Source organism: Oryzias latipes, chromosome 2 (assembly GCF_002234675.1).
Source record: "Oryzias latipes chromosome 2, ASM223467v1".
In the NCBI taxonomy this organism is placed as follows: Eukaryota; Metazoa; Chordata; class Actinopteri; order Beloniformes; family Adrianichthyidae; genus Oryzias; species Oryzias latipes.
The window spans coordinates 17761857-17789557 of NC_019860.2; the positions used below are offsets into that span (position 1 = coordinate 17761857).

General features: G+C 40.0%; 1 protein-coding gene across 3 annotated transcripts in view; it reads left to right on the forward strand.

The window, feature by feature from the left end:
• zranb3 (zinc finger RANBP2-type containing 3) overlaps nucleotides 1-27701 on the forward strand; it is a 175220-nt gene that overhangs the window by 72438 nt on the left and 75081 nt on the right. For all 3 annotated transcript variants that reach the window (XM_020708646.2, XM_020708651.2, XM_020708643.2), the window contains exons 9-13: nucleotides 9033-9152; nucleotides 18736-18855; nucleotides 19111-19290; nucleotides 19501-19674; nucleotides 23405-23789. In XM_020708646.2, coding sequence (XP_020564305.1) covers nucleotides 9033-9152; nucleotides 18736-18855; nucleotides 19111-19290; nucleotides 19501-19674; nucleotides 23405-23789 — 979 coding nt within the window. The remainder of the gene's footprint in view (nucleotides 1-9032; nucleotides 9153-18735; nucleotides 18856-19110; nucleotides 19291-19500; nucleotides 19675-23404; nucleotides 23790-27701) is intronic.

The following is a 27701-nucleotide window of genomic DNA, read 5'->3' on the forward strand; positions in this document are numbered from 1 at the left end:
TTTTTATAAAGGAAAAAGGAATAGTCTTTCAGCTCTTTAACACCAGAGTTTTAGCTCCAGTGCTCTTTGAATAACTCTAATTCTTCAACTCTTCAACATATTCTGAGGTGTAGAAAGGTATCTTTGCGCTGATATATGCAACACTTTACATTAGTGATGTGTTTATGCAAATGTCATTCCAAATGCTCAAAAAACTGAACAATGTTGGTCAAAACTGCCCTTACAGTCGGATGCGGGCAAAAAATGGGCAGTCTTGTATGGATCATGCAGGTGGCCTTCACGAATTTTTATGGTTACATCCCTACTGAGCGAAAAATGTTTACGCACATTTTTTGTATGGCCATGCAGCAGGCGATTGATCATAGTAAACACTTAAAATACTTACTGTATACAACGCGCAAGCGTAAGTAACTAGAAGTAGGTAAGACAGAGGCGTGTCATAGGGATTTTTCCTTTTTTCCCCCAACTTTCCCGAACCTTGCACAGGGAGCGCATTAGTGCTGTGATGTGTGCTCCTTAAATGAAAGCTGCCTGTTACAAATTAGGACATTAGATAGTCGGAATGTAGTTTGTCTTGGTATTCTACAGGCGTCCTACGGGCCCTGATGTATCACATGCTTACCCCATACATGCGGCATTCGGGCAAGGTCAGTAAGGGGTCGGTAGTCGCACCGTATGTTATAAGTCCATGCAGCCTTGAGAATACTTCACCATACACCTACTACATGCACAACAATGTATTTTCATGACATCTCTTGAGGTTGCCATTCAAGACACACGTGCGCTCCCCTTAAGATGCAACCACTCCTTTCTACGACCCTCCACCAGCCCAGACCACCCAAAAACCCACAGCAACTACACAGGTCCAACCCCTGTATGGGTGCATTTGACAAAGACATCAAGGCTTAACTAGTCAAATAAACATTTTTGCAAGAGGAAAACCAAAGATGGTTTGTGTACATTTTTAAACACCTCACTAGATTTAAAAACGTTAGAAATAAAGTAACTGTAATAAAAAAAAGGTACAGCTGCATAAATAATTCTCTATATATAATAATTCTGAAAAAATCTATAATGGATAATATAGTGCTTTTAAGCTAAAGGCAATATGCTTAACACGCTGAAGAAAGTGTAGGGAAGACAAAAGTGCTTTAATGATGCTGAACATGGAAAAAAATTTGAAAAAAAATCTGATGCCTTATGAGTTAAAACATTTTTGTGGACGACTATGGCTACGTTCACACTGCAGGGCTTAATGCTCAATTCTGATTTTTTGAAAAAATCCGATTTTTTTTTTTTTTTTTTGCAAGGCCGTTCACATTTCCAATTAAATGCAAATTTTTGTGATCTCCTGTGTGACTGTAAAATGACCCAGAAGTGACCCGCATGCGCAGAGGGAGCAAAAGTGAACGACGTCACTCGTTGTTTGCGGAAGTAGCTAACGTTAACAATGGATGTCAACAACAGTGTTATCAACAGCGGAGCTCTTTTTGCAATATTACATTTATTTTCACACCAGCACAATTAAAATCTTCTCATTTTAAGAAAGCATTGGAGCCAGGATCATCTGTACCCACTGTTGTGGAATGGGGATGTGTATGTGTTGGGGCTGCACGTGCGCGAGAGAGGAGAGAGCACGTGCAGCGAGGTAGGGAATGTGGGGGGGGCAGTGGGGGCGCATTTATGTTGTGTGTTAAGAAGGAAAGAGAGCTAATAAAAGAAGGCTTCCCCCAGAATAAATGCTATGGACTTTTTATTAACCCGCTCTGGAGAATCTGAGGGTCAGAACAGGGAGGTGAACCCTGGAGGAAGATCCGCCTTCGGCCCTGGAGAAGGTCTCCCCCGCGCTTCTGACCACGGTCGGAAAGGGAAAAAAAAAAGGTGATCACGGGAAAGGTTTAACACCACGCTCGGCCATTTCGCTGGATATTTTTTTCAAAAACCGCCCAGGTTTGGCCTGAATAGAGCTGTCACCCCAAATATGAATCAAATCGGTGACCACGCTTCCCTTCCACTGACTGGTCTCAGCAGCATCATCTGCCATGGTTGATGTTTATGTTCTCGTTCCCGCCTACTTCAACGCAAAATTATGACTTTTGTAGCGTATCGATGACGTACGGGTTGGATTCATGTGGCCTGGCCGGTCAGACGGCGGTCGCATTTGAAAAGATCGGATACGTACCGGATTCAGGGCCACCTACCCAAGTAGCCTGGGTCGCATTTGAAAAGATCGGATCACTGTCGTTCAGACTGTCGTGAAAATATCAGATACAGGTCGCATAGGAGCAAAAAAAATCGGAATTGGGTCGTTTCAGCCTGCAGTGTGAACGTAGCCTATGTCCAGCTAAAAATGTGCTGTGCTAAAAATGGCGCCAGATAATAATGACAGATATGCCAATAAAAGGGTGGAGCATCAACACTATAGCAACAGATCTTAGATTTCTATGATAGAACTGCTAGTTTTGAAGAAATGAACTAAACTGAATCTAAAAGTTTTTCATTTAGATTTTTTTCTGTCTTGATAATCCCAGGTATATTTGCAGCTGGATAAAGAAAATAAAAATAAAAAACTGGTTTTAACTATCAATTCTTTATAATCATTCCTTCATCTTGTGTGAAATTATTCTGAGAAGATATTTTAACATTTTATATTTTTGTTTAGTTTAGGGTTCATTGTTTTTGATATTGTAATTTCAATCAAGGCTATTTCATTTTTATTGCCTTGAATCTTCTTTTTATCTTTTCAGCATTAATACCTATTATCTCAGAGAGTTTCATCTTATCAGCACTCTTTCTTTTCTTTCCATAGACTTTCAAGCGGCCGCCTTTTTTTTCCTTGTTAACTAAAGAAAGATGTAAAACTATTAAAGACTCTTCAAAATAATACAATTAAAAGTCTAATCTTATAATTGCAGTATAAAGGAACAGACAGAACAATGGTAATTCCAATGATTCCCATTACATTTAATTAGTTTTCAACATAAACGAATGCTTTTGAGTAAGAAAAAGAACAATGAGAGCGTTGGATTGTTGCTCAAAGGCAGTCTTACATTGTCAGGGAATCTAACCAAGTCTGCTTCCACCTTAAAAGTTTGGATTCAACAGTCGTAAAAATCCCGATTTGTTTCTATTTGAGTGTAACTTTGACCCAAAATCTGTTGACTTTATATAAAATGCTAATTTAAAGATTTAGTTTCAATGATGGATGAACATTAGGAAAATGGTTATTTCAGGTTTTTAAAGAACAGAGGCAACATTTCGACTTTCCCCTCCATGAATACATCACCATGTCTCAGTGGAAGTGCCCACTGTTCACAGATTCAACAGACATGCATTAAACATTACCTCTTTGCTTCCCTCTCATCTATTTAACCATAAGAATACTTTATATCTTAACCACTACAGTTGACACAAGGCCGTCATTTCTGGTCCGTGTTTTAACTATTTCAGTTGAAATGAAATGTAAATAAAGCCAGATTGCAAAATAAAGGTACCAGCTGGATGTTGGTTTTTCAAAATAAGACAAACATGAGACAGAGAATTAGATCTGAAAGCCGTTTTCTAGTTTCTTTGTTCTACTATTATAACTCTACGCAAATAAATGAATGTTTTCATTCTTTTTGCTTTTAGTAAAGTGGTAAAATAAATAAACATAAGAACTCTTTTTGCTATCTTTTTATGAGCTCAGACTTCGTCTTTGCTCGGCTATTTCAAATAAGGGGTTCTTCTGATATAAAGACACGTTTTGTCACGTTTAAAGAATTATTTAGTCGTGCAAAGCAGTGACTCAAAGCTGCTAATTTCAAAACTAAATACAAGACCAGAGGGACTCTCTTTAATTTCTAGAGATTCATTCAGACGTAAATGTAGATGCTAAGTCAGCAGAATGGAATTTAACAACAAAAATAAAAGGTGCTGTGGGAAATTAGGAGACTAATCCACCATCCCCCACACAACAAGTTTAGTCAATTTTACAAACTTTATATTGGTTTTTGTTAAGGTTTTTTTTTCTTTTTAAATAAAAAAAGAGAAGTGACACAACCCAGCAGCTTGTTTGATCCCATTTGCTGTTTCTTCCCATCTTTCCTGGCCCATGATAGGTTGACAGACCTGTCATTCTTCACATTTGAGCCACAAAAAGCTAGCAAGTTTGGAGGGACACGAACAATTGAAGGTCCAATGAAATGTGTGAATGTAAAAGTTTGTCCAAAACTTTCAGAGCTCATCTAATAAACCACTTTTTCATGAATCTACTTTTTCACAGTTGCTCATCACAACTAATTTTATTAATTCATTGAATATTTTGACATAAACCACTATAAAGGTCTATTTTGATCTATTTAGTCTATTTTCATACAAAAGGTTTACTGGATAATAGGGATCATTACATAAATAAAACACTACCCAGAATTCCTAGATGGCTGAAGAGGCAGACGATTGGTCAGAGGAGTTGATGGAAAGTTTTTCCAACAAACTGCAAAAAGTAACACTCTCACTTTTCCCGTTCATTATGTCAAAGCGCAGGATCACTCTGCTAGGCTCCTGACTACCCATAATGCTCCAACACGCCACCTTGTGGTGCAGCTTTTTAGTTTACCAAAGTTGTGCTAAAATATTTTGGCAGATTTTTGAGCGCAGTGCACTGCAAAAAATGTAAGGCCAGTAAACACAATCAAAATTCCCAAATAAGGTGCACCAGAATTTTAAGACGCACCATCAATATTTCATACATTCATTCAATGGTTGATTGGTTTCGTTTGCCACAGCAGTCAAACTCAGTTGTTACCATGACAATGTGTCGCAGCACTTTAAGTATTTAGCATGAAGGACTAAAAATTGATATTTATTTCTTTCGTAAGTGACCTTTATCAGATGATAACAGACTTTGCGGAGGACAGTTCAATCTTCCACGGCGTGCTGGCATTATCTCTTACCCAGAATATGTGTCACCAGTTAACTCTTACCTTCACACTAAGCAACACTTCATGGCACTTTTCGAGTGGTGTGTTTTCCCCCCACAAATTTGTCTTTTTGTTGTGTAACAAAAAGGGGGTTTAATAGCATCATATCCAGGAAAAATGGCAACAGCTATGAAGCTGAAAAATTGGCGTCAAGTTATTGCAAAACAAGTCAATGATTGTATGAGCACTATAATTCTGCACTCTGCTATTCAGTTCATTTCAGTTATCTGACAAGGACAGTAAAGTAAACACAGGGTTAAGACACTCAGTTTTAGATTGTAGAGTTCTAACTAGTCTACATCTACAGTCTCTAAAATGGGGAAGAAAAAGTAACAAAAGCCAGTATATTAAAATGTTAAAAAAAAAATTCATGTACATGCACCCGGCAAAAAAATCATTAAAAACAATTATACATTTATACAGTGAAAGTCAATTTTATAGACTGTTCTTTTTTTCCTGTTGTTCTGTGGAAGTCTTAATGGTTTGACAAGGTCTTCAGGGCAAAAGGAAGCTTGTTGGCCTTTTTTATTGTTTAGGAAGAGAAGGCCGATCATTCTGGAGCAGGTTGACATCAGAGAATATGTCCTCACCACAATTACAGAAGTGCTGCTGGTATTAGATGTGGACATGAGTTTACATCTCTCACTTTTCACACACTATTTACAAACCCTTGGTTTCTATAGAAACAAAAGCAGATCACCTCTCAGGGACATTCAAAGCCATTTAACGAGCTCGGGAATTGCCTAAAATTGCAAAGTCTTGGTAAATTTTTATGTCTCAGGAAATGTCGAGCTGACGGCACGGCATCATTTTGAGACTGCTTTCGCCAGACGCTGACTGGGATCTCGCGGGAAAGCGTTGCCACAGCAACAGGGCCTAATGGTCACCAACGAAAGCACTTAGACAAAGTAGGGAGTTAAAACTGAGGCATTATTTAGTTGCGTCCAGCCTGCCATGATTACACCTCACATCAAAGTTACACGCTGCACTAAAATAGCATCTCTGTGATGTTGTTGCCATGGAAACTTGGGTTGCTGTCTCTCTCCCTCTCAGTTTGAAGAGGTGGTTTATTTAATGAGAGAAATAAGTAGTGTGGGAAGGTGGCTGCAGGCATACAGTACGAAAAAAGCGCCGGGGTCAGAGCCGCTAGAATCCGTACATTTACATTTCCAGTCCGTGAGCGATCCATCCCCCCTCCCCCCTCTAATCCTGACTCTCAGAGAACAGGCGGTTTCTGTCTTTCTTGTGTTTATAAATGAGCAAACAGTTCCTCCAATTAAAGCACCCCCACCACCACCACCACCACCATCATCTTGGTTGTTCGAAGGCGGCCGTTCCTCTCAATTAGTCAAACGCCTTCAGCCATGAGGAGCGCGGCCCCGGGGTTAACAGAGACCGGAGATAACCTCGGAACGCAATCATTGACATGCTGCTCGCTCAACCTGCCTCCGTGATTGGATCTCTTTTGCAATCGGTGTTGTTTGCTGATTGGATTTCTGCTCGGTGTAGCCCAACACCGGACCTCCTTTCATTACAAACTCCCCCCACCCGCCGCCCTCCCTCATGCACCTTAGCGCTGATATCGCCCGGCCAGTCTCATTTCCTGTCCAATCGGTTTTTACAGTTTCTCTACTTCAGAAAAAAAGCTGCTTGCTTTCTTCTTTTTTAGATCATGGAGATGGTGGTGGTGGGGGGGGGTTATAGATTCACACATCTATGTCACTCTGAGGAGCGTGGCGGGCCCTGCCTGCCTGCTCACTCGACGGGCCTCCTGACGACAGAGCTGCCAAAAGCCTTTGGGGTATTTTTGTTGCTTTACCCACCAAGCATCTGCTCCCAATTACCCAGAGAGGACAGCTCTGATGCTGGACTTTAAAGGGAGATAACAGGGCGCTTCAGACAGCCGAGAAGTTTGTGCACTAATTAAACTCAGCGGAAGGAAGCCGGCGAAGCCAAGCCGTCAGTAATGAGGACCTCTCAGATCAGAACAGGGTCAGCGGGCCTGCAGGATAGATTCATTATCAGGCGCAGCGGCTAATTATCAGCAAGGCAAAGCAGAGGTTCTCCCACCAGAGCAGGTGTGATGGCTGCAGAGGTTGTCAGGTCGTTGTGGGGTGTGGTGGATATTAGCGGTTGGATTCACACCACATAGAATGGACTGTCTCCAAAAGGGCCTCGTAAGAGTTGCATTTCTCTGCAAGCAGACCTCAGCGTTTCCCTCGAGTTGGGGGCTATTCTCGGCTGCTTTGTGTCCTGGGGCGCCGAAATGAGCCCAATCTCCATCCTCAATGACACGCTCATGCAGCACTTCCACTCTGAAGAGGGGCAACAGCAACCACACACGGCGAAACGACAGATATCCACAGGGTAAACTTAACTCACAAGCTGCAAGGCTGCCTTGCTTTTTAAAAACCTTTTCTCTGTCAATCAGGGTCAAAGTCTCAGCAGAGCAAGCAGGAGGCTGTTGAATATGGGCTCTGCTGTTTTTAAGGCATTGTTACCACTCCACTTTATAAATAAAACAAGAACAATGGAGAAAAAGGCCAGGCGTGGATGAAAAAGAACAGAAGGAGACCAAATAACTCCAGTATGAAAGCACAGAGAGACTTACTGCATTTATTTAGGGAACTTGGAAAAGAGACTGAAATAGTCCAAACAGTTTAGAATAACCTTTCCTTAGTTGGATTAGTCTATAGTTGGAATTTGGTTAGACAGTAGTCGCTTGTTTATCGAACATGAACATTTTCACACGTTTCTCTCATATTTAATCTAAGGTTCCAACCATCAAACAAAAAGAAGTCCAGTATTATTGAATGAAAACAAAGATCTGCCAGCAATGGTAGATTTATGTAAGTTTTGGTAAGATCCTACACATTCTGTACTGGAGACTCGGCACAGAGAAGATTGATTGACAGTGCTCTACAACCAATCAGCACGCAGAAACAGTGCGCTGTAAAAAGTAAAGAGCGCAAAAAATCTGCGAAACAGCAAGACCCCAAAAGGTAAAGCGCATGATAGAAATTAAAACAGAAAATTTATTTTTTCCCCCCCGTCTATCCACACAAACTTGACATTTTTGCCACTGGTCTATAAATAACTCTTTTCTTGCAAAGACAATTTAGATATTCAATAAAAGTCTTTACACACTTTAAAGCAGTACGTAAATCCAAAATTTAAGAATTTATTGTTGTTTTTTAAGAATTTAAAGGTGTTTCTTGAAAAGCCTGAACAGTCTGAAAATGGAAGAACTTCAATCTGAATCAGCTCAAGTTCTTAGTCATGAAATTCCACCACCATTTTTGATAGCCTTTTTATTGTTAGACGCTAATTTCAAAGCAATGTGGATATTTTTACAACTTAAAATTTTTATAACATTAATAAAGTGTTTTATTTTATTTTATGGGGCATTACTACAATTATTTTCTTGTACTTGTGTTTTTTGCTAATGGAAAAAAGGGGAATAATATAAAAAATAAAAACCTATATGAATTTCTTTCAATTTTTATTGTTCAAAAGTATTGGTAGTTTGAATACATTTTTGTGATTATACCCCATATTTGTATTTTCGTGATTAAAAATGCTACACAACAATCTAAAAGTCAATAGCCGGAGCTCTTTACTTTTTTTCAAAACTTTCATTGTTTTTCTGCTATCTTTTTTAACATTATATCTTAAACAATGAGCAAAAAGCTCCTAAAATGTTCTGAAACGCCTCATTCTGGTGGTTGAGGGTTTCAGAGATTGACCTTTTTTGTTTGTGCTGTCACCAAATCAAATGAGCCCTCCCACCAGTCATATGGGTAAGTTGTGAGTTATTGATTTGCTTTCGCTATCTGTGAGCTGACAAATGCGCCCCGGTCATTGTGTGTGCTGTCTCTTTTCAAAGTCTTGATCCCTGGCATTCAATAGTGATCGATCACCCAGGAAGAATGTTGCGGTGATTAATTGACTTCTTCAGCGATCTTGCCGCTCTCTCTGTATGTGGCCGACCAGTGAAGTGATGGATTCAGTGGCTGTCTGTCATCTGCCCCCCACCCCCACCCCACCCCTCTGTGTTTTGTGTGTGGCCAGGCGGGAGCTGTGAAGGACTACATTAAGATGATGTTGGAGGCGGAGCAGCTGAAGTTCCTGGTGTTCGGGCACCACCTTACCATGCTGCAGGCCTGCACCGAAGCTGCCATCGAGGCCAAGGTAACTGTGGGGAAATCAGCAAGAAAGAGAGCCGTAACAGCACCGTGGTTCGGAAAATACCAAATACCCCGCCTTTTGATGCCGCCAACCAATATCAAGTGTCACCGGTCAACTAAAACCAGAAATCCAGGTTCTCCAAACCTGGGGAAAACAGGCAGAATGGTAGATCTGTAGGAACAGGTATGAGCAGCTCTGCTCTACAAGCTGTTCTTCTTGCTCATATCCTTCCAAACTCATCTTCTCGCTCCTACCGAAGGAGCAAACCGTGTTCCACCCATGTCGCCTCCCTCCAACCATTTTTCTCCTCTTCTAATCCCAGCACTTCTAATGGATGCTAAGGCACGACCCACCTCCTCAGCCATAGCTGTTTAAACACAATACCGGCTTGATTGCATCGACACACCTACAGCTTTGTTTGGACGTCTCACTGTCAGACGAGTAATGACAAAGTGAAAAAGCACAGAGCGTTCCTCTTTGGGAATAATTGGAAAATGGAGTTTTCACCTCCATGTGTTGGGCCTATCATAAAGGAGGGCTCCCATATGGAAATGCAGGTAACGTGTGAGAGTTTACCCAAGTCAAGAGGTGGTAAAACGAATAATTTATGACAAAGATTAGTTTCAAACGTCTCCCTTTGTTGTGTAAAATGTTGTTGCAGATGTGGACTGACGTTCTCACAGCTACTTAACAGTTTAGTACAGTTGTGACTAGGCCTGAACAATAAATCACAAATTTATCGTTATCGCGATATCCAGCTTGTGTAAAACACATATCGCAAAAGTCGGCAAAAATTGCAATAAATGGTCACCTTAAATGTGCTAAAACAATCTTATGGCAGCTTGAAGTATTTAACGAATCAAATAAATCCATTTATGCATTTGACCAATCAGATGGAACCCTTTGATGTTAGATGCTCACCTCCCATGTCGAAGAGGGTCATTTGGAGTATAATATAAGATCTGTTGACTCTTATTTAAACTGTTGCATTGAAATGGAAATTATGTATTTACATGTTTTGCTATTTGTTCATGTTTTTATAAGTTTATATGGTCATCGCAATGTTGATCATTAATATCGCAAATCGTTAGTTTTCCTTACATAGTGATATAATGAGATATTTGTAGAAATCAGTGAGATCCTAGTTGACGTGTAGATTTGGTGCTTCACTCTTGGACTTCTCATGTTTTGTTGCGTCTTAACTCTATTATCCTTTAACACCGGAGCTACAGCTTTGAAATTCTTTCGACTGCCATAACACTTCAACCGTTTAAGCAAATGACGTCGTTCTAACTAGGGGTGTAAGAAAAAATCGATTCGGCAATATATCGCAATACGTCATCTGGCAATACTTGTATCTATTCAAAATGCTGCCATATCGATATTTATTTAATTATTTCTGAGCGTCCTTCAGCGTCTGACTCTTGTCGTCCACTTCACCCTCCGACCGCTAGTTGACAGCAGAGCACACGGAGCCTCTTTGAGCAGCTCTACTCTGCACATGACAACAGGAAGACTGCAGGCAGCTTGTTCTGTTGTTATGAGACATGAACTATTTAGTTTTTACTTGGAATGGATACCAGACAGAAACTCTGAGCCATGTTGCTGCCAGTAAGATATGAAAACGTGGATTGCTGTGCTTTTTAGCGGCTCAGATAAATAAGATAGACAATGAAGCACGGCAGCAGCTAATAGGCTAATGCGCTTAGCATCTGCTAACAAGCTAGCAAAGCGGGCTAAAGTTCTGCAGAACCTCAAAGCAATGGATTCTAGTTTAGGGACCTGATGGATCAGAGGGATGTGTACAATGCTCTGAAAAAGGCTGACATTTTGGTGATCAGCGTTACCAGTTTACTTCCGTGTGTGAGAAGCGTGGCTGCAAAGGTGCAACAGAGCAGATATGTAAACAAAGCACCTTTTTTGTCACATGAAAGCAACTTTCCTTCGTTCTGTCATGCTGTCTCATCATCACACTTTATTGTTTCTGGAAAGAATCAGTGTGTGTCCCCCACCCTTTATATTTAAAGCACCATTCAGGCTCCTGAACTGTTTAAAAGCACCAGAAAAGCTACATTAATGCTGAAAATAAACAGCATTTTATTTCCCCATTAGAAACTTATTGGTTAAGGCTTATTCATTCTTTGTTTTTTCTTACTCTTAAAAATTTATATATTTTTTAAATCAGACAATGTTGACTGTTCCCTTTCTATATTTTAACTTACCAAAATAAAAGCACTATGAATTTGCTTTGGTAAACGCAACTTATATATGAGATACAATTGCTGTGCTTAACATTGTGATCATTAAACCGAATTTGACCATTTTATTACAGTGGAAGACATTAAAATTCAGGTTGAGTTTTTTTCAAAGTCATATTTAAAAAAAACAGAAAGAAAACATGTTTCGGTAAAATATCGGGATACATATCGTATCGCAGGGCGCGTATCGGGATAGGTATCGTATCGCCAGACTCTTGCCAATACACACCCCTAGTTCCAACGGATTCTGAAACAGAGAAAAAGCAGCTTTGGGACTATCAACACTTTATGTTTGTAATGGCTGATATAAAGAGCTTCTTTTCTCCGCATCACATTCAGTTGATTGTTGTTGATCACATAAATGATCAAAGAGTTACGGTTTGTCAAAGAGCTTGTGTCATTAAAGCTTTCGCCGGCGACATCTCTGACGTTACAGGGTGAAAACTGAAGCTGTCGGATGATGAGAACATCGCTTAAGGGTGATGTTGACTCCAAAGACTCCATATTTGTGTTAGGTTTTAAAAAAAGTATGGATTATATAAAGATAATTTTTTGGAGGATTTATTTAAATGTTTCTTCTGGCTGCTGTACTGAATTTAAACATCATACAGCTGATTTTACAATTTCTGTGCTTTGTGTTTGCTTCAGTTCCTCATTTTAAATTCTGTCGGATTGTGATGAAAGCTTTAATAGAAAGTTTCCCTCTGGTTTTGCAGAAGGCTCCACAGAGACCTTTAAAATGACAAAGGACTTTTATTCTGACACCACCAATCACTTTGCAGCAAGACCTGCTTTTTGTGACCGATATTACGTCGCCCACTTTTCAATTCCAGTTAGCATTTTAAAAAAGTCTCACTCCAGAGACTTTTGTTGCTTTTTAGAGGTAACCTAGAAATAGTGAATTCATGCTTCACTTCTCCTTCCTGGCTCAGCAAAGGTAATTGGTCCCATGTTTTGGGTTTATTCTTTCATCCATCGTCCCGCTGTGTTTTTAAGTCAAATCCCAGTCGCAGCATTGATTAACTTTGACAGAGTAATGATGTCTGCGCTCACAAGTTTTGCTTGTACTTTACAGCAGATGTTAGGTGTCATAAATTATTGGTGTCTTTCACTCCTGAGACAAATTTAGGTTTACGATCAGCTCTGATATTTAAATATAAAGAAAAATAAACCTCATCTGAAAAGGACCCCTGACTTCTTCAAGAAAACTCTTTTTCCCTCACTCAGAAAGTAAACTTTACACACCCTGTTTCTCTTTTTTTTTTTTTTTTCTCTAACTCATTACAAGAAAATTAATTCTGTTAGCTTGATGCCAGACCTGTGAAACACTTCAAGTGTGTGTTTGTGCGCGTTGCAGTGGTGGAGAAGTTGTCATGTGAATGCAACGTGACGGCCCAACGTGTGATAACACATCTTTCTCGGAGACACTCGCTTTTTCGATGCGCTCACCAATTAACAGAGATAAGCTATAAAAGGAACGACAGGCAACGCGTGGAGATGACAAGTTACTCTGCTACAATCCCAGCTTTATCAATGTTTCCAGGCCTGTGTCTCACCTGGTGTTAATTTGGCTGAAAGGATTTTTTAATGAGATTTTCCAAGGTTTAAACAAATAATCAAGAGATAAACTTTTCTATTAGAGTGTCTGGTTGATTTGTGATTATTTTTTTTAGCGCAGTTTGGCTTCCCCACAACGCCGTGAAACATATTTATTTTTTCAAACTTTTATGTTTTTTTCTGGAAAAGTCAGACGAGCGTCTGTGTTGTCTCTCAGCAAGCTTCTCCTTCTACTTTCATGCAGCTACAGTGGATGTGGGAGCGGCACAGTGTGAACACGGTTGTCCTACTGACGGCCACTGTGCTGCTCCGCAGGACTGATGGACACGGATCAAAAGAGTGCGGTCGCTGCTGTGCATTAGCGGCTCGGCGAATGTCACGTTGATGTTTGGTTTTAATGAACACCCAACCACCACTGTCTTTGTTTGCTTTCCCATTGTTGCGAAATCCTTTATCGGTCGTTAGAGTGCCCAATTCCTGTTTTCAACAGGGTGGAGACTCAGATATATCAAAAACAGGGCATACAAGCTAATGAAATGCTTTTAAAAGCGGGAGAATAACCCCTCTTTTGTAATATGACGCTTTATTGTAATCCATGGAAGATGTAGCCATCAAGCTACCAAATATTATCCACTCGTTTGCCTAACCCCTTTAAAAAAAATGGAATAAATGAGTTTTAGGTTATAATACATCAGACCTTCATTCACAGTCAGCATTCACCTAAATTCAAAAGGGTTTGAAATGGGTCTGGGGTCCCTGTTCTGCTTCTGTTTGTAACTAGTTACTTCAGCTTGTTATTTGTGGAACACACCTGATCCAGGTAGATGGGCTTGGGGATATTTGGTAAACGGGCAGAACTGTTACGGCGAGGAATGAGGGAAGCACCCAGGCGCAGAGAGGAGGAGGAGGCAGAAGGGTCCAGGAACAGGAGTTTTATTAACAAAGGAGTCCAAAAAATTAAAGTAAACTACTGCAGCTGGCAGGCAAACTCCAAACTCGAAATACTAGACACACTGGAAACAGGGGAACATTAAGACAGACAGGACTTAAATACATAAAGAACAATTGGGACACATGTGGAAACAATGAGGGCAGATGGGGACCAAAAGTAAAACTCGAAAACACGACACAACACAGGAACCTTTCAAAACCTTTCAGACAGCTCCGCTCCAAAACTGCCCGGTACCAGAAATCATTCATACCCAATGCAATAACCCTGTACAACAACTCACTATTCAAAAGATAACCTTTACACATTTTTTTTTCTCTTCTTCTCTATTTTGCACATTTCTTTTGCACATCCCTTTACCTGCACTGTTTTGTAAATAGCTTTTTAAATTATACCACATTTTCCTTGTTCTTGTTTTTTATTTTTATTTTATAATATTCGTAGTCTTTTTTTCCCCTGTCAGTTGTTATGGTAACGAACAAATTTCCCTCGTGTGGGATCAATAAAGTATTTCTGATTCTGAAATAAAACAGGAAATGAACTCAAAACCAGACAGAACAAAAAGAGAACCCAAACACTAAAGCAACGAAACTAAAACCATAACAAAAACAGTGGCCCACGAGGCCTGGACACTGCTAGTAAGAAAGGGACAGACAGAGTCTGACCTTGCCGTCCTGCCACGGCGCCCGCAGTCCCGACTGAGGGATCTGAGCCCACTCAGGCAGCAGTGTTGTCCTGAAGCATGCCCTTCTAGAGTGCTGCCCACAGAGCCCACTTTAGAAATGTCATGCTCCCCCCATTTCCCGGTTTCCAACAGACCCTGAACCGCAATCGTCACTGCTTTCTGTTTTTATAAGAAAACATCAGTTCTAATTACTAGAACAATAGTTATGATACACGCAACAAAGCTTTCTCCTCAAAAAGATTTGTGTACTCTTACTGTGTAGTTTTTGAGTTATCAGTACTTAAACATAGTAATGTTGACTGAATATATATATTAGAACTTTTCAACTTTGAAGTTGAATAAAGTTTTGTGCATATTTCCAGGCATTGTATAGTATATCCTTGTACTACACATTTGTCACAGTCACCTCTCAGAGAGTTGTGTACTTTTACTGTGTAGTTTTTGAATCATTACTGCATAAAGAAAAATAGTTTGCCTTCTCTTGGTGGGTGGAGTGTCCCTGGCCCAGTTTGAGGAGTTTAAATATCTTGGGGTCTTAGGGAGCCGGTTTAGCTCGTGCTGGTTTGCGGCGCCTTCCGTCCGTGAAACCAGGGTTCGAATCCGGGCTGCTCCCTGTTCCCTTCTCTACTTCTGTGCCGGTCCCAAGCCCGGTTGCTTTGAGAGGGTTGCGTCAGGAAGGGCATCCGGCGTAAAACATTGCCAAGTTTACCATGCGACTTGTTCACTGTGGCGACCCCTGATGGGAAAAAGCCGAAGGAGAAAGAAGAAATATCTTAGGGTCTTGTTCACGAGTGAGGGAAGACCGGAGCGTAAGATTGACAGGCAGTTCAGAGCAGCGTCCGTAGTTATGCTGGTCCTTTGTGGTGAAGAGAGAGCTGAGCCAGAAAGCAAAGCTCTCAATTTACCGGTTGATCTTCGTTCCAAGACCCAGGACACACTGGAGAGACTACGTCTCTCGGCTGGCCTGTGAAAGTCTCTGGGTCCCCCCAGAGGAGCTAGAGGAAGTGTCCGGGGTTAGGGAAGTCTTTGCTTAGACTGCTGCCCCCGTGACCCGGTCCCGAATAAGCGGAGGAAGATGGATGGACTACATAAAGATATCAATTTATACGTAAATTACTGTAAAAGTTGTCAACTTAGAAGTTGAATTGGGTTATGGTGCATAAATATCTAACTCTATATAAATATATATATATTTGTAGAATATTTAAATGGAAAACTTGTTAAAGCTTATTAAAACACCCTGTTTTTTTTTTATTTATTTAACCTTTATTTACCCAGGAATGTCCCATTGAGATTTAGAATCTCTTTTTCAAGGCAGTCCTGGCTAGGGAGAAACAATAAATTACATTTACAATAAAAAAAAGGTCAACATTAAAAACATAAAATAAATAAAAATGAGAGCTTCTGTAAAACAGGGACAGCTAAAAATGACTTTAACCCAGATAATTAGAAAAGTAAAAAGGGAACATAGAACTGCAGAACACCAGTGGTGGAAATTCACGCTAACCATCCACCACAACATCCCTCAAACAAAACAAATGAACGTGTACAATAAAGCTACCACAAAAAAAAAAAAAAAACAATTCTAAAGGGTTATTTTGAGTGATTAATTTTCTTAGAAAACAAGTTTTATTTCCTAACAATATGTTAACTGATTGAAGAACTTGGAATTTACACCATTCATAAAATAGACACTAAAAGAACTAGTGTATGTCATTATTCTGTGGAAGAAAGACTTCATTTCCAGGATGAGAGAGGAAGCTGAAGAGTTTTGCGCTGGTTAATGCTGTAATGCTTAAGAAAGTAATAGTTGAACTAAATTCCATTTCAACCTCTCTTTTAATAAGCATTTATGGCTTTTGTTAGGAACGTTATGAAATGCTCTTTTTAGACTGGAATGTTCACAGCGTCCTTGTAGACAGCTTCAGTAAAACTCACTTTGAAGATGGGCAATTTAAGATGTTTCACTTTTTAATGACTTTTTACCAACTAGATGATTTTATAATTACCCATATTTTTCAAACTTCCAGTCAGGTTTTAAGTTGTATAGTTAAGAGGCGGCACTGGTCAAAGTCGTAAATTACTTTAGGTGAATTACAGACAGGAAAAAGCTGTCTGCCTTAGTTTTGGTTGACCACAATTGCAGCCCTTAACACTTAGTAGCTCCAATATTTTTACCCAAACTACATGACATAGTTGGTCTTTCTGGCACTGTTTTTGGCTGGAATAAATCCTATCTTACGCATAGAAATGTTTTTTTCTTTATCTTCAGATGAGTAAAGTCGTAAAATGACGTGGTGTACCACAAGGCTCCATTTAAGGTCCCACTCTTTTTAATTAGCATACGCTTTCACTGAATCATGACATCGAGAGACAAGACATGAAGTTGTTCTGCTTCTGATGTAGTTTTATATACATATTTATGATCGTCTCTCCTTATGAGATAGAGCCTGTGGAAGTCCTCAATGGAATCTGGGATACTGGTACGGATTAGCAAGATTAAAGTATGGATGTCCCAGAACTTGTTGCACATAAACCAGGACAAGAAGTGAAAATTTAATTGTTAGTTCTCAAACATTTCACAATAACATTTTTTGACTCAGCAATGCACTTCAGATTGTATTTGGACACGAATCTTAGTTTTTCTACCACATGTTCAGTACATCACCAAAATGGCTTTAATTGTCTTAGAAACATTGCCAGAGTCAGACAAACTTCAATTGGTTCCAAACTCAGCTACTTGTCTTTTAAGATGCACCAGAAGGAGAGCTCACATCCCTCTGGTTTTAAGGTCCTCAGCCGGCTGTCAGCTCCAGCCCTTTCTATCTTTTAGATAGAAGCTGAATTTCACCGAAATGCTGCTAACTTCTAAAAACCATCTTGAGAGCTTCTGCTGCGATTTTAAACACAAGATAATCGTTTTCTTATACCTGTAAGCTAATGTAGAAGGCGCTTTTATAGATTTTAGTAATTCTACTGAGTACTATTTTTAAACCTTAACATTTTTATGTAGGATTTTTAAACATTAAATTCTATTCAATGCATTTATTTGTTTCATTGAAGGAACTGACTTCATCTTTTTATTACAATAGGTATTTATTTATGAATTGTAGTCTGTATTCTTAACTTATTTTCTTGCATTTTTATGTATTTATTTTTATCTCTAGTGTTTTTTTAACTTCTTTGATTTCGTTAAGGAACAGATGTCAGTGTTCTTATTAATTCTAATTCCTTACATTTGCCTGAGGGGGGGAAGGGTGGAGCTGTGGTTGTGTTGTGATCTTTGGGCTGCTTGGGTCGGGCCCTCTTGGTCCTGGCCCCGTCCTTGGCCCGCGCCTCGGTATCCGGTGCCCAACGACCCCGATGGCTGCCGCCCGGTACGGTGAAGCACGCCTGTCCTCTGGCCTGGAGGCCCTGACATTGGGATCGCCCATGCCCATCGGTGCGGGATGGGACCCATAGGGGGGCCTCTTCCGCACCTGGCTGTGGGTGGGCCCCGTCTGTCCTGGTTTGGCTGGTCAGGCAAGGACATAGTATTATATGTACAAGTATTATAGGACATAGTTTTTGCAGAGCCGCCCGCATTAGTTCAGTAGAAATTTCCCTTTAAGCTGTGGACGCAACCGTTGGTGTGGAGCAACCCCCCCATCCCATTACCCATAACTTGGAGTTCTCTGTTTACATGCTTTCCTTTTACCTTACAGCCCCTCAAATTCACAGCCTATCATAACCGGTGCAACAAAATTGCTGAGCCAGATTCCAGCTCGGATGTTAAAAACAAAGACGTACATGGATCTAGTTGTCTACAAGTGTTGTCTAGTTGTCTACAAGTGTGTACTATCAGCGGAGCAGGGAGCTTGTGGCCCACCCAGTGTAGATTCTACATCACAAACACTATTTTTTCTTCTGCTCATGATTTACAACAGTTTGAATAAATAATAATACTCAGAAATGTAATTTTTAGGTTAGATTTCTGTGTACATATAGGTCTTCCAGCATCAGAAAAATGCTACAAGAACGTGTAAAAAAATACCAAAAACACAATTTTCCTGGGAGTGGGTTTTTAATAGCTGATATTTTGGGCCTTTCTTTTATTAAACTGATTATCTTTTTCTGCTTTTTGTCTTAATTTGACAGGCTGGTTACATTCGAATCGATGGCAGTGTACCAGCATCTGAGCGAAACCAGTTGGTCCACAAGTTCCAGAATGACCCAGAAATCCGCGTTGCCATTCTGAGCATCCAAGCTGCTGGTCAGGTGCTGCATGAAGTCACGTGAATTCAAAAACTGTCATCTGAAAGTAAAAAGAAAAAATGAGAATAAAAATGTACACGTTCTGAAATGCTTTTAATTCCAAAAAACATAATGTTTCAGTTTTATTTTCTGAGTGATAAACGGCTGCAGAAATGTGATCTAGTCAGTACAGTCTCCAAATGACGTGTTCTCCTGGGCTGAAATGTTTTGCTGCAGAGTACGAGTTTTGTTTTTGATGCTAATGTGTGTCCTCTCCAGGGTTTGACCTTCACCGCCGCCAGCCATGTGGTGTTTGCCGAACTGTACTGGAACCCCGGTCACATCAAGCAGGCGGAGGATCGCGCCCACCGCATCGGGCAGACGTCCTCCGTCAACGTGCACTACCTGATCGCCAAGGGCACCTTTGACACCGTCATGTGGTCCATGCTCAACAGGAAGGTACGGCAGGTGACATTGAGGCACACTGGCGCTGGTGATTTATGCAAAGAAGACTCACCTTTGATTCGTGTCCAACCTGCTGTGATTGATACATCAGTGAGGCTACAAAACCAGAAATGTTAGAATTGAGATCTGAATAATCTGTTGAGTCCGTTTTGCTAAGGAACTTGTGAACTTGTGTGTTCAAATGAAGTGTCCTTTGACCTCCAGGAAACTGTGACTGGCAGCACTCTAAATGGGAGGAAGGAATACCTGAAGGCCGACGAGGGGGACAAGGACAAGTGGGAATTCCTCAACTTTGCTGACTTATGGAAGCCAACAGAGATGGTGCTGCCACTGGAGGGAAACTCGGGAAAAGCCAACGATGATATTTTCTTCAGTCATGTGAGTTATAGCTGTTGGTTGTGATCAGTTTGGCTTCAAAAATGTGTCAAACAGTTGATGGCACTGTGGTTTTTGCTACATGTTGGAGGAGCAACATGTTGTTTTAAGCAGCACAATAGTCCACAGAAGCCGCGGTTACATGTGCAAAATATCTTAAACGGATCAATTGTCGGATTAAAATTCAACCGTGTACATTGGATCAGAAAAACTTTTTACGATTAGAACAAAGTTCAAATGAACACACTTTCGGTCGGAATAAATCATTTGGGCATGCGCAGTAGTGTTGAAAATACCGGAAGAGGAAATGATTCCCGTTGTAAACAAACCTAGCTGCCATATACATTCATGCAGCAGCTCGGTAATATACGAGATGATCTTCTAAACGTGCTTTTATTACTGTTATGAATATTATGAAGCGCCTGTTCGCTCATCATTTTATTTTTAATCCGTGTGGTCAGTACTTCTTTTTTGTGGAAGAACGGAGCTGGAAGAAGTCAGGGCTAACATGCGCTAACAACATTAGCCTTGTTTAAAGAACACAAAATCCATGCAGGAAATGCCTCAATCTGCATCCTGGCTGCACGTAAATATGTGGGAATAACTTCAGCCTGTATTTTGTCGGGACACGACTGGAAACACAAATCCACGTGATTGTTTGAACGGTTTCTAAGAACTGAGCGGCATTTCTGCTTTGAAAAGCTCACACGCCCCAAAGCCGCTGTATGAGCTGAAAGTCCGAGCTCTGCTCGGACACACGGTTATCCTGAGTCCGGCAGCCGCTGACCCAGAGCGGCGGGACGGATCGAGTCCGAAGTCTCCCACACATAAGACAACAACAAAACGCACACGTAAAAAGCGTCCTCCCTTCCCCTTAAACACACTTTAATAAATCCGGCTGCTCTGCGCAGAGACACAGTTCGCTCGGTCCACCGGCACCCGAGCCCGGACCACGCTGGGTCCAGACGTCACGGGGCACGAAGCGTCCTCCCCCCCATCCCCCTCGTGAGGGGTGTAAGAGAGGGGAGAGTGGAAGAGCCAGCGGGGTGAGGGCGGGGCGAGGGCGGGGCGAGGGCGGGGCAAAGGTGGGGCGGCGCTTCACACCGGGCCTCTGCGGAGCAGCCGGTCGGTCCTGTTTGAGCTCCAAAGCTTTCTCTGGAGCAAAACACCGTCTATGCATGATGTAAAACCAGAGCAGTAGTGACACATGATCAGAATGAACCGTTTACATGAACAACGATCGGATCAACAATCAGCATAACCCACCTATCTCGATTGGAAAGAAAATTTGATCCAAACGAGTCTGATCAGGGCAGAGTATTCCGACCGGCGTTTACATGACGCATTTTTCTTCCGGTCAGGCGTTCTTTCCGATTATTTTTGTCCATGTAAACGCAGCCACGCCTCCACCATCACCAAGTATGAATGAAGAGTGAATGAATAATGCACACAGTGGAAACGATTTGAGCGTCTGGAAAAGCACAGATAAATCCAATGCATTATTATTATTATTATTACGGTAAAAGAAATATGTTTTCTATTTAGGCTACTTATTTGGTCATTTCTATCAACAGATTATGACATCACAGAAGTTTGAGCCTCTAATGCTCATGTGTCAAACTCAAGGCCCGGGGGCCATATGTGGCCCTCCATGTCATTTTATTTGGCCTGCGAGAGCATAAAAGTTTTTAATTTTTTAAAATAAAAATAAAAAGTTGTGTGTATTTATTCATATCTAAGGGGAATCAGACTTGAAATATCAGATTGGGCAACTATACATTAGGACTTAAACTCTGTCAATATAACCTAACCTGACAGAAATGTAAAATTTAAATGTAAAAGGATTTATGCCAGAGGAACAAGCAAACATATGTTTTCTATGTAACTGTAATTGTCACTTTAAAAAGTTATAATAAATAAATAAATAAATGAGTTATTTAACATTCAGGAGTAGTGACATATATTTTCCATTACATTTAGTTACATGTATAAGTTATATCTGGCCCCTTTTAGGACATATGCTGATGTGGCCCTCAGTGAAAATGAGTTTGACACCCCTGCTCTAATAGCTGTCTGTGGTTGTCTGGGCTCTGCAAAGCTTGATGACGAGCTAAATCAGGTGTTTTTTAAGCAGCAATCCTAAAACAGATGAGACACAGAACATTGACGGTTGTTGGAACATACCCAATAAGGCGGGGATTGGGCCAGGAATTTGAGGGTCAAATTCAGCATTTTTGAAATCCTAACAAATCACCTAATAATGCAAAATAATATACACTGAAACCAAGCTCTAATGCTACGTTCACACTGGAAATCTGACGCCTAAAATCGTTTGGCATTCAAGCAGTCATAGGTTCACCTGTTATATAGATATAAACCATGCATTGTGTTCTAACGCAATGCATTGTGGTCTATATCTGCCTATTAAAATGTGGGTTTACGGGAGTTTGAATACAATTTATTGAAGGCGATCACTCAAACGCCAGTTATTTTGTTCGTAGCCTAACCTTGGAGATAAAATGATAGGAAAATGAAGTTCAGATTTTCCATTTGGTATTTTCCCACTGAAGTCTGCTCCATTCTGTTTCTAGTGAGCCAACTAAAGGAAACAAACATGTTCCGACTTTATTAGAAACATATCTCTTTACTTTTATAGATCCTGCAACCTTTGAATATTTATTTATTTTTAATTATTTTGTTTATTTTCTTAATATAGATTTTTTTATTCTTTTGAGTGTAAGTAAAAATTAAGTTCAGATGTTTCAAATCTACTCTTTATCTACTGATTGCGCAAAAAGTTTGGTGTATCATGTTCTCAGTGGAATTATCTTGCCTTATTTTTTCATTATTGTCTTTAAACATGAAAGGTTTTGGAAGTAAAAATGTTGCAACTTTATTGGTAACATTTCCTCATTTCTCCCCCCTTTGCGGGCCTTCTGCTTTCAAAATTGTAGTTATTTTTTATTTCTTTTGTGCAAATCTGCTTGATATAGATTGTAAAAATTGTTAGTCTAAAAAACCATCTTGTGAACAAAAGAGAAAACATTTTTATTTTGCTGTTTTATCATTTTGGTGCAATGAAAAAGAGGAGCATATGGTAAAGTACGATGGCACAGATTTCACCATAAACTGTTTTTTTGTCTCGTAAAAAATATAAATGATTTCAGTTTCAATTTAAGGAAGTTTAAATTGATATAAAATTGGGAAATTACTTTTTCCTGCTACTTTTCAAAAGAAAATTGCCTTTGATTTCTCATTCCGAACAAAAGATTCTGACTGTTTTGTTGAGTGGAGGTTGATGGGTTGTGCCCGCGGGGGTAAAACTGCAGCAGTCTTTATTTTTAGAAGAATTTGTGGGTGCGTCATCAGATCTGTGATTGTTTGCAGGAATCTGGAAGATTTCTGTGGTGCTGTAAATGGTTTCAAGCTGATTAAAAATGCGTACATCATTTTTGAAAGTTAGCTGCTGACCCTTTTGAGGTTTTACTGTGTTCACATGAAGGTTTCAGTCAGAAGATTTTTTATGGTTTCTTGTGTTGTTGGTCGGTTTTGTTGTGTTTTTTTTTTCTTCCCAGAGTTGCCAGGAAACATCCTCCTCAGAAAACATTGCTATATCTGCTGGCAGAGTGGAGTGGCTGGGTTGTAAAGTGACAACAAATGGAAATGTTTTTTTTTTGTCATGGGTGCTCTTCCTCTTGACAGCTGGACCAACGAATTCTCTGTTTTTTCGCAGTTTGAGAAAGAGAAGCAGCATGACATTCGTTCCTTCTTCTCCCCGAGCGCCAACAAGGATAAGAAGAGGAGGAGAAGGGAGGACGGAGAGGCGTCTTCCATCCCCTCAGAGGTGAACTGTGACGACGAGGACAGCAACTCTTTACCCCTCGACCAAGACTTTTCCCCACAGTTGAAAAGACTGCGAACGCCTCGACCCAGAGCGAGTCCTCTGTCGCGGGCGGGATTAAGGAGTCCTGCGGTCTCAATGGTGGCCCCTCGGAAGCCGTCAGAAACTGACGTGGTGTCGACGTGGAACTGTGGGGCCTGCACCTACTCGAACAGCGGCCTGCTGCCTTATTGCGAGATGTGCGAGTTCCCACGCTCAGCCTCGGCCCCCAAAACAGGTAAAACGGCTCGTCCTCCTCTGTAATTTGTCCTTTCTGGATTCCTGTTTTTGGATTAAATTACCTCTTTATTTTATTTTTTTTTAAAAAGAGGCAGTAATTGACAAAAACAAAATGTAAGGCTATATATGTCCAAATTATCTCACTACTCTATCTCCTAAATTGACATTTGGGGCGGGAATATCACACTACTTCTATTTTCAAATGGCAAATGTGACGTCAACCTTTTGCCGAAGTTAAAGTCTGAACATTTTACAGAGATTATTTATCATTAAACTGTATTCTGGGGATGAAACTTAAAGGATTCTAAAAAAAATACATTTACATATATTTATTTCAAATGTTAAATAGTTCAAACACAATACATGGTGGTCTCTAGCCACCAATCTAGTGAACGTTGATGCTCACTGGAGACTTCTGGGAAATATCCAGGGCACTGGATTTTGAATTTGTAGATTAAGACACGAGGACTAAATGACGAATGCCCCATGTAGTGCACTCTAAATAATGAGTGGACACAACCTTAGTGTCAAATTATTAAGACGGTTTTGATGGTAAAAGACTTTTTCCATCCTCCCTTTCCATCCTCAATGGTCAAAAAGTATTTTTTATGTGGACGTTACGCCCACTAATAATCACAAATACTCACAAACTACAGTATTTCTCCGTTGCATAAAAAAAAGAAAATATAAAAAATAAAAAATGATAATAAAACAATGGCCTATGAGTTTTGTTTTTAAAACAATGTTTGGGGATCTAATACAGCTCCTTGTAGAACATCAAAATCATTTTTTACACAGAATAAAGGTTATTTGAAATATAAGATTTAATTTCCAAATGTTTAAAATACTCTAATTTTAAAGTAAAGACATAACAGTAAATGCAGAAAGCGCTGTTTGCCCTTTTTAAGAACAAATTTGAAATCTAAAACCTTTAAATACCGGAGCTTTCCCCGGGGTTAGGAAACAACATATTCTTTGAAATATTGTAAGTCTCCCACCGTTCACTCAATTAATGTAATTCCAACTTATTCTGATGAGGAAGCATCTTTGTGTCAATATGCCTAAATATTGGCGCAAGCTGTTATTTCTTGATTCAGAATCTATTGGAACTATGTTAGTCTTGTTTCCAGTTATGGTAATTCAAAAACGTCAGCTCCACTGTTGTATTTGTTTGCACGCCCTTATGAAACAGTTGTTTTTTAAATTATTTTTTGTACAATCTCCCTTTTAGTACCGCTTACTACAGTACTCCATCAGTACTTTGGTAAAGTACTGGTAAAATGCTTTGTTTGTGTAACAATATAACTACCTCTCCTATCCTACAGTGCTTTTTATTTTCCAAATAACATTTTGTGATCAGGTGTGTTTATAAAATTTCCTTTTAAGATCCATGAATATTTTCCTTATTGCAGGTTGGATTTAATCAAAAGAAAGTCCAGCCCCCATCCGAGACTCACTTGAAATGAAGAACCTGAAGCTCTAAATCCATCCGTTGCTTCATTTTCCCTTCCTGTCAATATCAATCGCAGACGTCTGTTGACAATACTTTTCAACGGCGTTACAGAACCCAGCAGATGAAGATAGGGAAAGAATGAGGCAGGCCTCGCCAGAGTCTGAAATAGATCCGCTGGGAGAATATTGTCCCTCTCTCTCCCTGCAGATGACAAGGACACAGTATAATTCTCACCTGTCAAGCTGGGAGAGCGCGAGCAGGCGCCTGCTGTTGCTGCAAACGTCTCCTGGAAAGTTGGGAAAAGTTGAGCTGGCTCCAGGTGATATCTCTGACAGCCTATGATTGTATCTCGCAAAAGAGTAGGGGAGGGAAGTCGTAATGACCCGGCAGACTGCAGGTCCACCTTAAATGTCTGAGATGCATCAAATCTGTTGAGAGATGACTGGGGAGGAGGAAAAAAAATCCCTCAGCTCGGCTGTTGTTCAAAACATAATTTCTACCAATATTAATGCAGGTCAGGACACAAACTGCAACCAGGATTTTTTCACCCGACTGAAACGAGAGGTGAAAATCAGCCATTTAATTCCAAAAAACAAGCTGCAAAAGGAAGAAAGAGTTATTGTAATTATGTCTCAGTTATGATTGCCTCAGAAACAGATCAACTGTTGAGGCTAAATGTACAAAAATCTTTCTCTAATAATTAGGTCAAGGCTGATTCTTCTGTGTTTCATGTTGAGATTAAACCTGCTTACAGCAATTCAAACATCAAAAATACAAGTCTTTTTTGTTTAAACGAGAGAAAAGAAAAGATCATTTTGCTTGTTTAGTTCATTAAAATTCACATAATGGCTATTTGGTAAAACAAAAATAAATAATTAATTCTAATATTATTGGAATAAAGTAGTTTTTTTAATAACTGATAATGATCCGAACAATTTTGTTCAGTGATTAAAACAAATACAGACTTTTGCAGCTGCTTTTATTTTGATTATAATTTCCAAATAAATGTAACGAAAAGTGCCCCGAAAACTTCCGTCATGAAGCTTGTTTGTTCAAAGACAAAAACGATCAGATGCAGTTCCCTTGGCAACCACCGGAGGTTGTTTGTTTCGCTCGTTGGCTTAAATTCACAAAACAGAAAAGTAAAAATACTTACAGCTTTGATTAAAAATAATGGTCATGTGTGGTTTCATCAGAAAATGTTTTTTATCAGAAATTGGCCTCTGAGTTGTGGGTGGGGCCGTCGGTGCGGAGTAAGCCCGCCCCCACTTCCCATCATCCCTTTAACACTCTGTCCTGCTGGCTCAGAGCCCGTCACACCCATTGACTGTATATTATAACTGGACAAATCATGTGTGACGTCACCCATAGAAAATGCCTTGCTTCTGGTTCCGACCAAATGAAGTCAATTCAGTCGCCATTTTTCATCGCCATGTTGGAACCTGACGTCTTCAGTAAGCTGGGATTGGTCCGTCTTCACTTCTATAGCAACCACTCTCTCCAATAAGGAGCTAGTCTTTTAGAAGGCCACACCCTTTCCACTAAAAGCTGGCTCGGGAGAATCTGTCAATCAAACTCTTCGAACTTTCGACCCAAGTCCACCTACTTTTATTGAGGCATCTGATTGTTTCAGTTAAAACGTAAAAAAAATTTAAGTATTAGCAGGAACATGTTAATAAGAGGTAGTAGAGCGGGGATAGATATTCGGACGAATATAATGACTAAGTAATAGTTGTTGATTTCTCTGTAAACGTCTATGGGTGCAGTGTAAGGGGGGTCGAACTCTGATCGGATGATTGCAGCTTTGATTCCCGCCTTGCACGCCCATGTGTCGAAGTGTCCTTGGGCAAGACACTGAACCCCACCTTGCCTCTGGTTGAAGGTTGGTGCCAAAGTTCGGCAGCGGAGCCGCCATCAGTGTGTGAATGTGTGTGTGACTGGGTCTGTGACTGTAAAGCCCTTTGGTAAAAACCGCTCTACAAGTATACACCATTTACCATTCACTACTATAGTGAGTTTACACTACTCACTTTTTCAAATGGCATTTTTTCGTCTTTTCCCAAATTATTTTATTAAAAAATACACAGAAACGCAATTTTAATCAAAAATATTCCTTTACATGTGTCCTCCACCATAAGAAAAATGCTACAAGAACAGGTTAAAAACACCGTTTTTTTTATTGGAATGGGTCTTTCAAGTGATGCTGTCGATGCCTTGTAAAGGCATTTAAGAAAAATACTAGTTCTTTCTTCTTTTGCTTGCAGCTAACAGACTATAATAAGAAATGGTCTTTTACATAACAAAACTGAATCTTAAAAAAGTAAAACAATTTTTTCTAAAAAAAAGTTGTATTTTCTGTCTTAAAAGAAAAATAATCTGTTGTTTTCATTAAAAAACATTTATTAGTGAATAGAATTTGTTTCTCCAAATTATATATCATGGTTAGATTATTTTTCT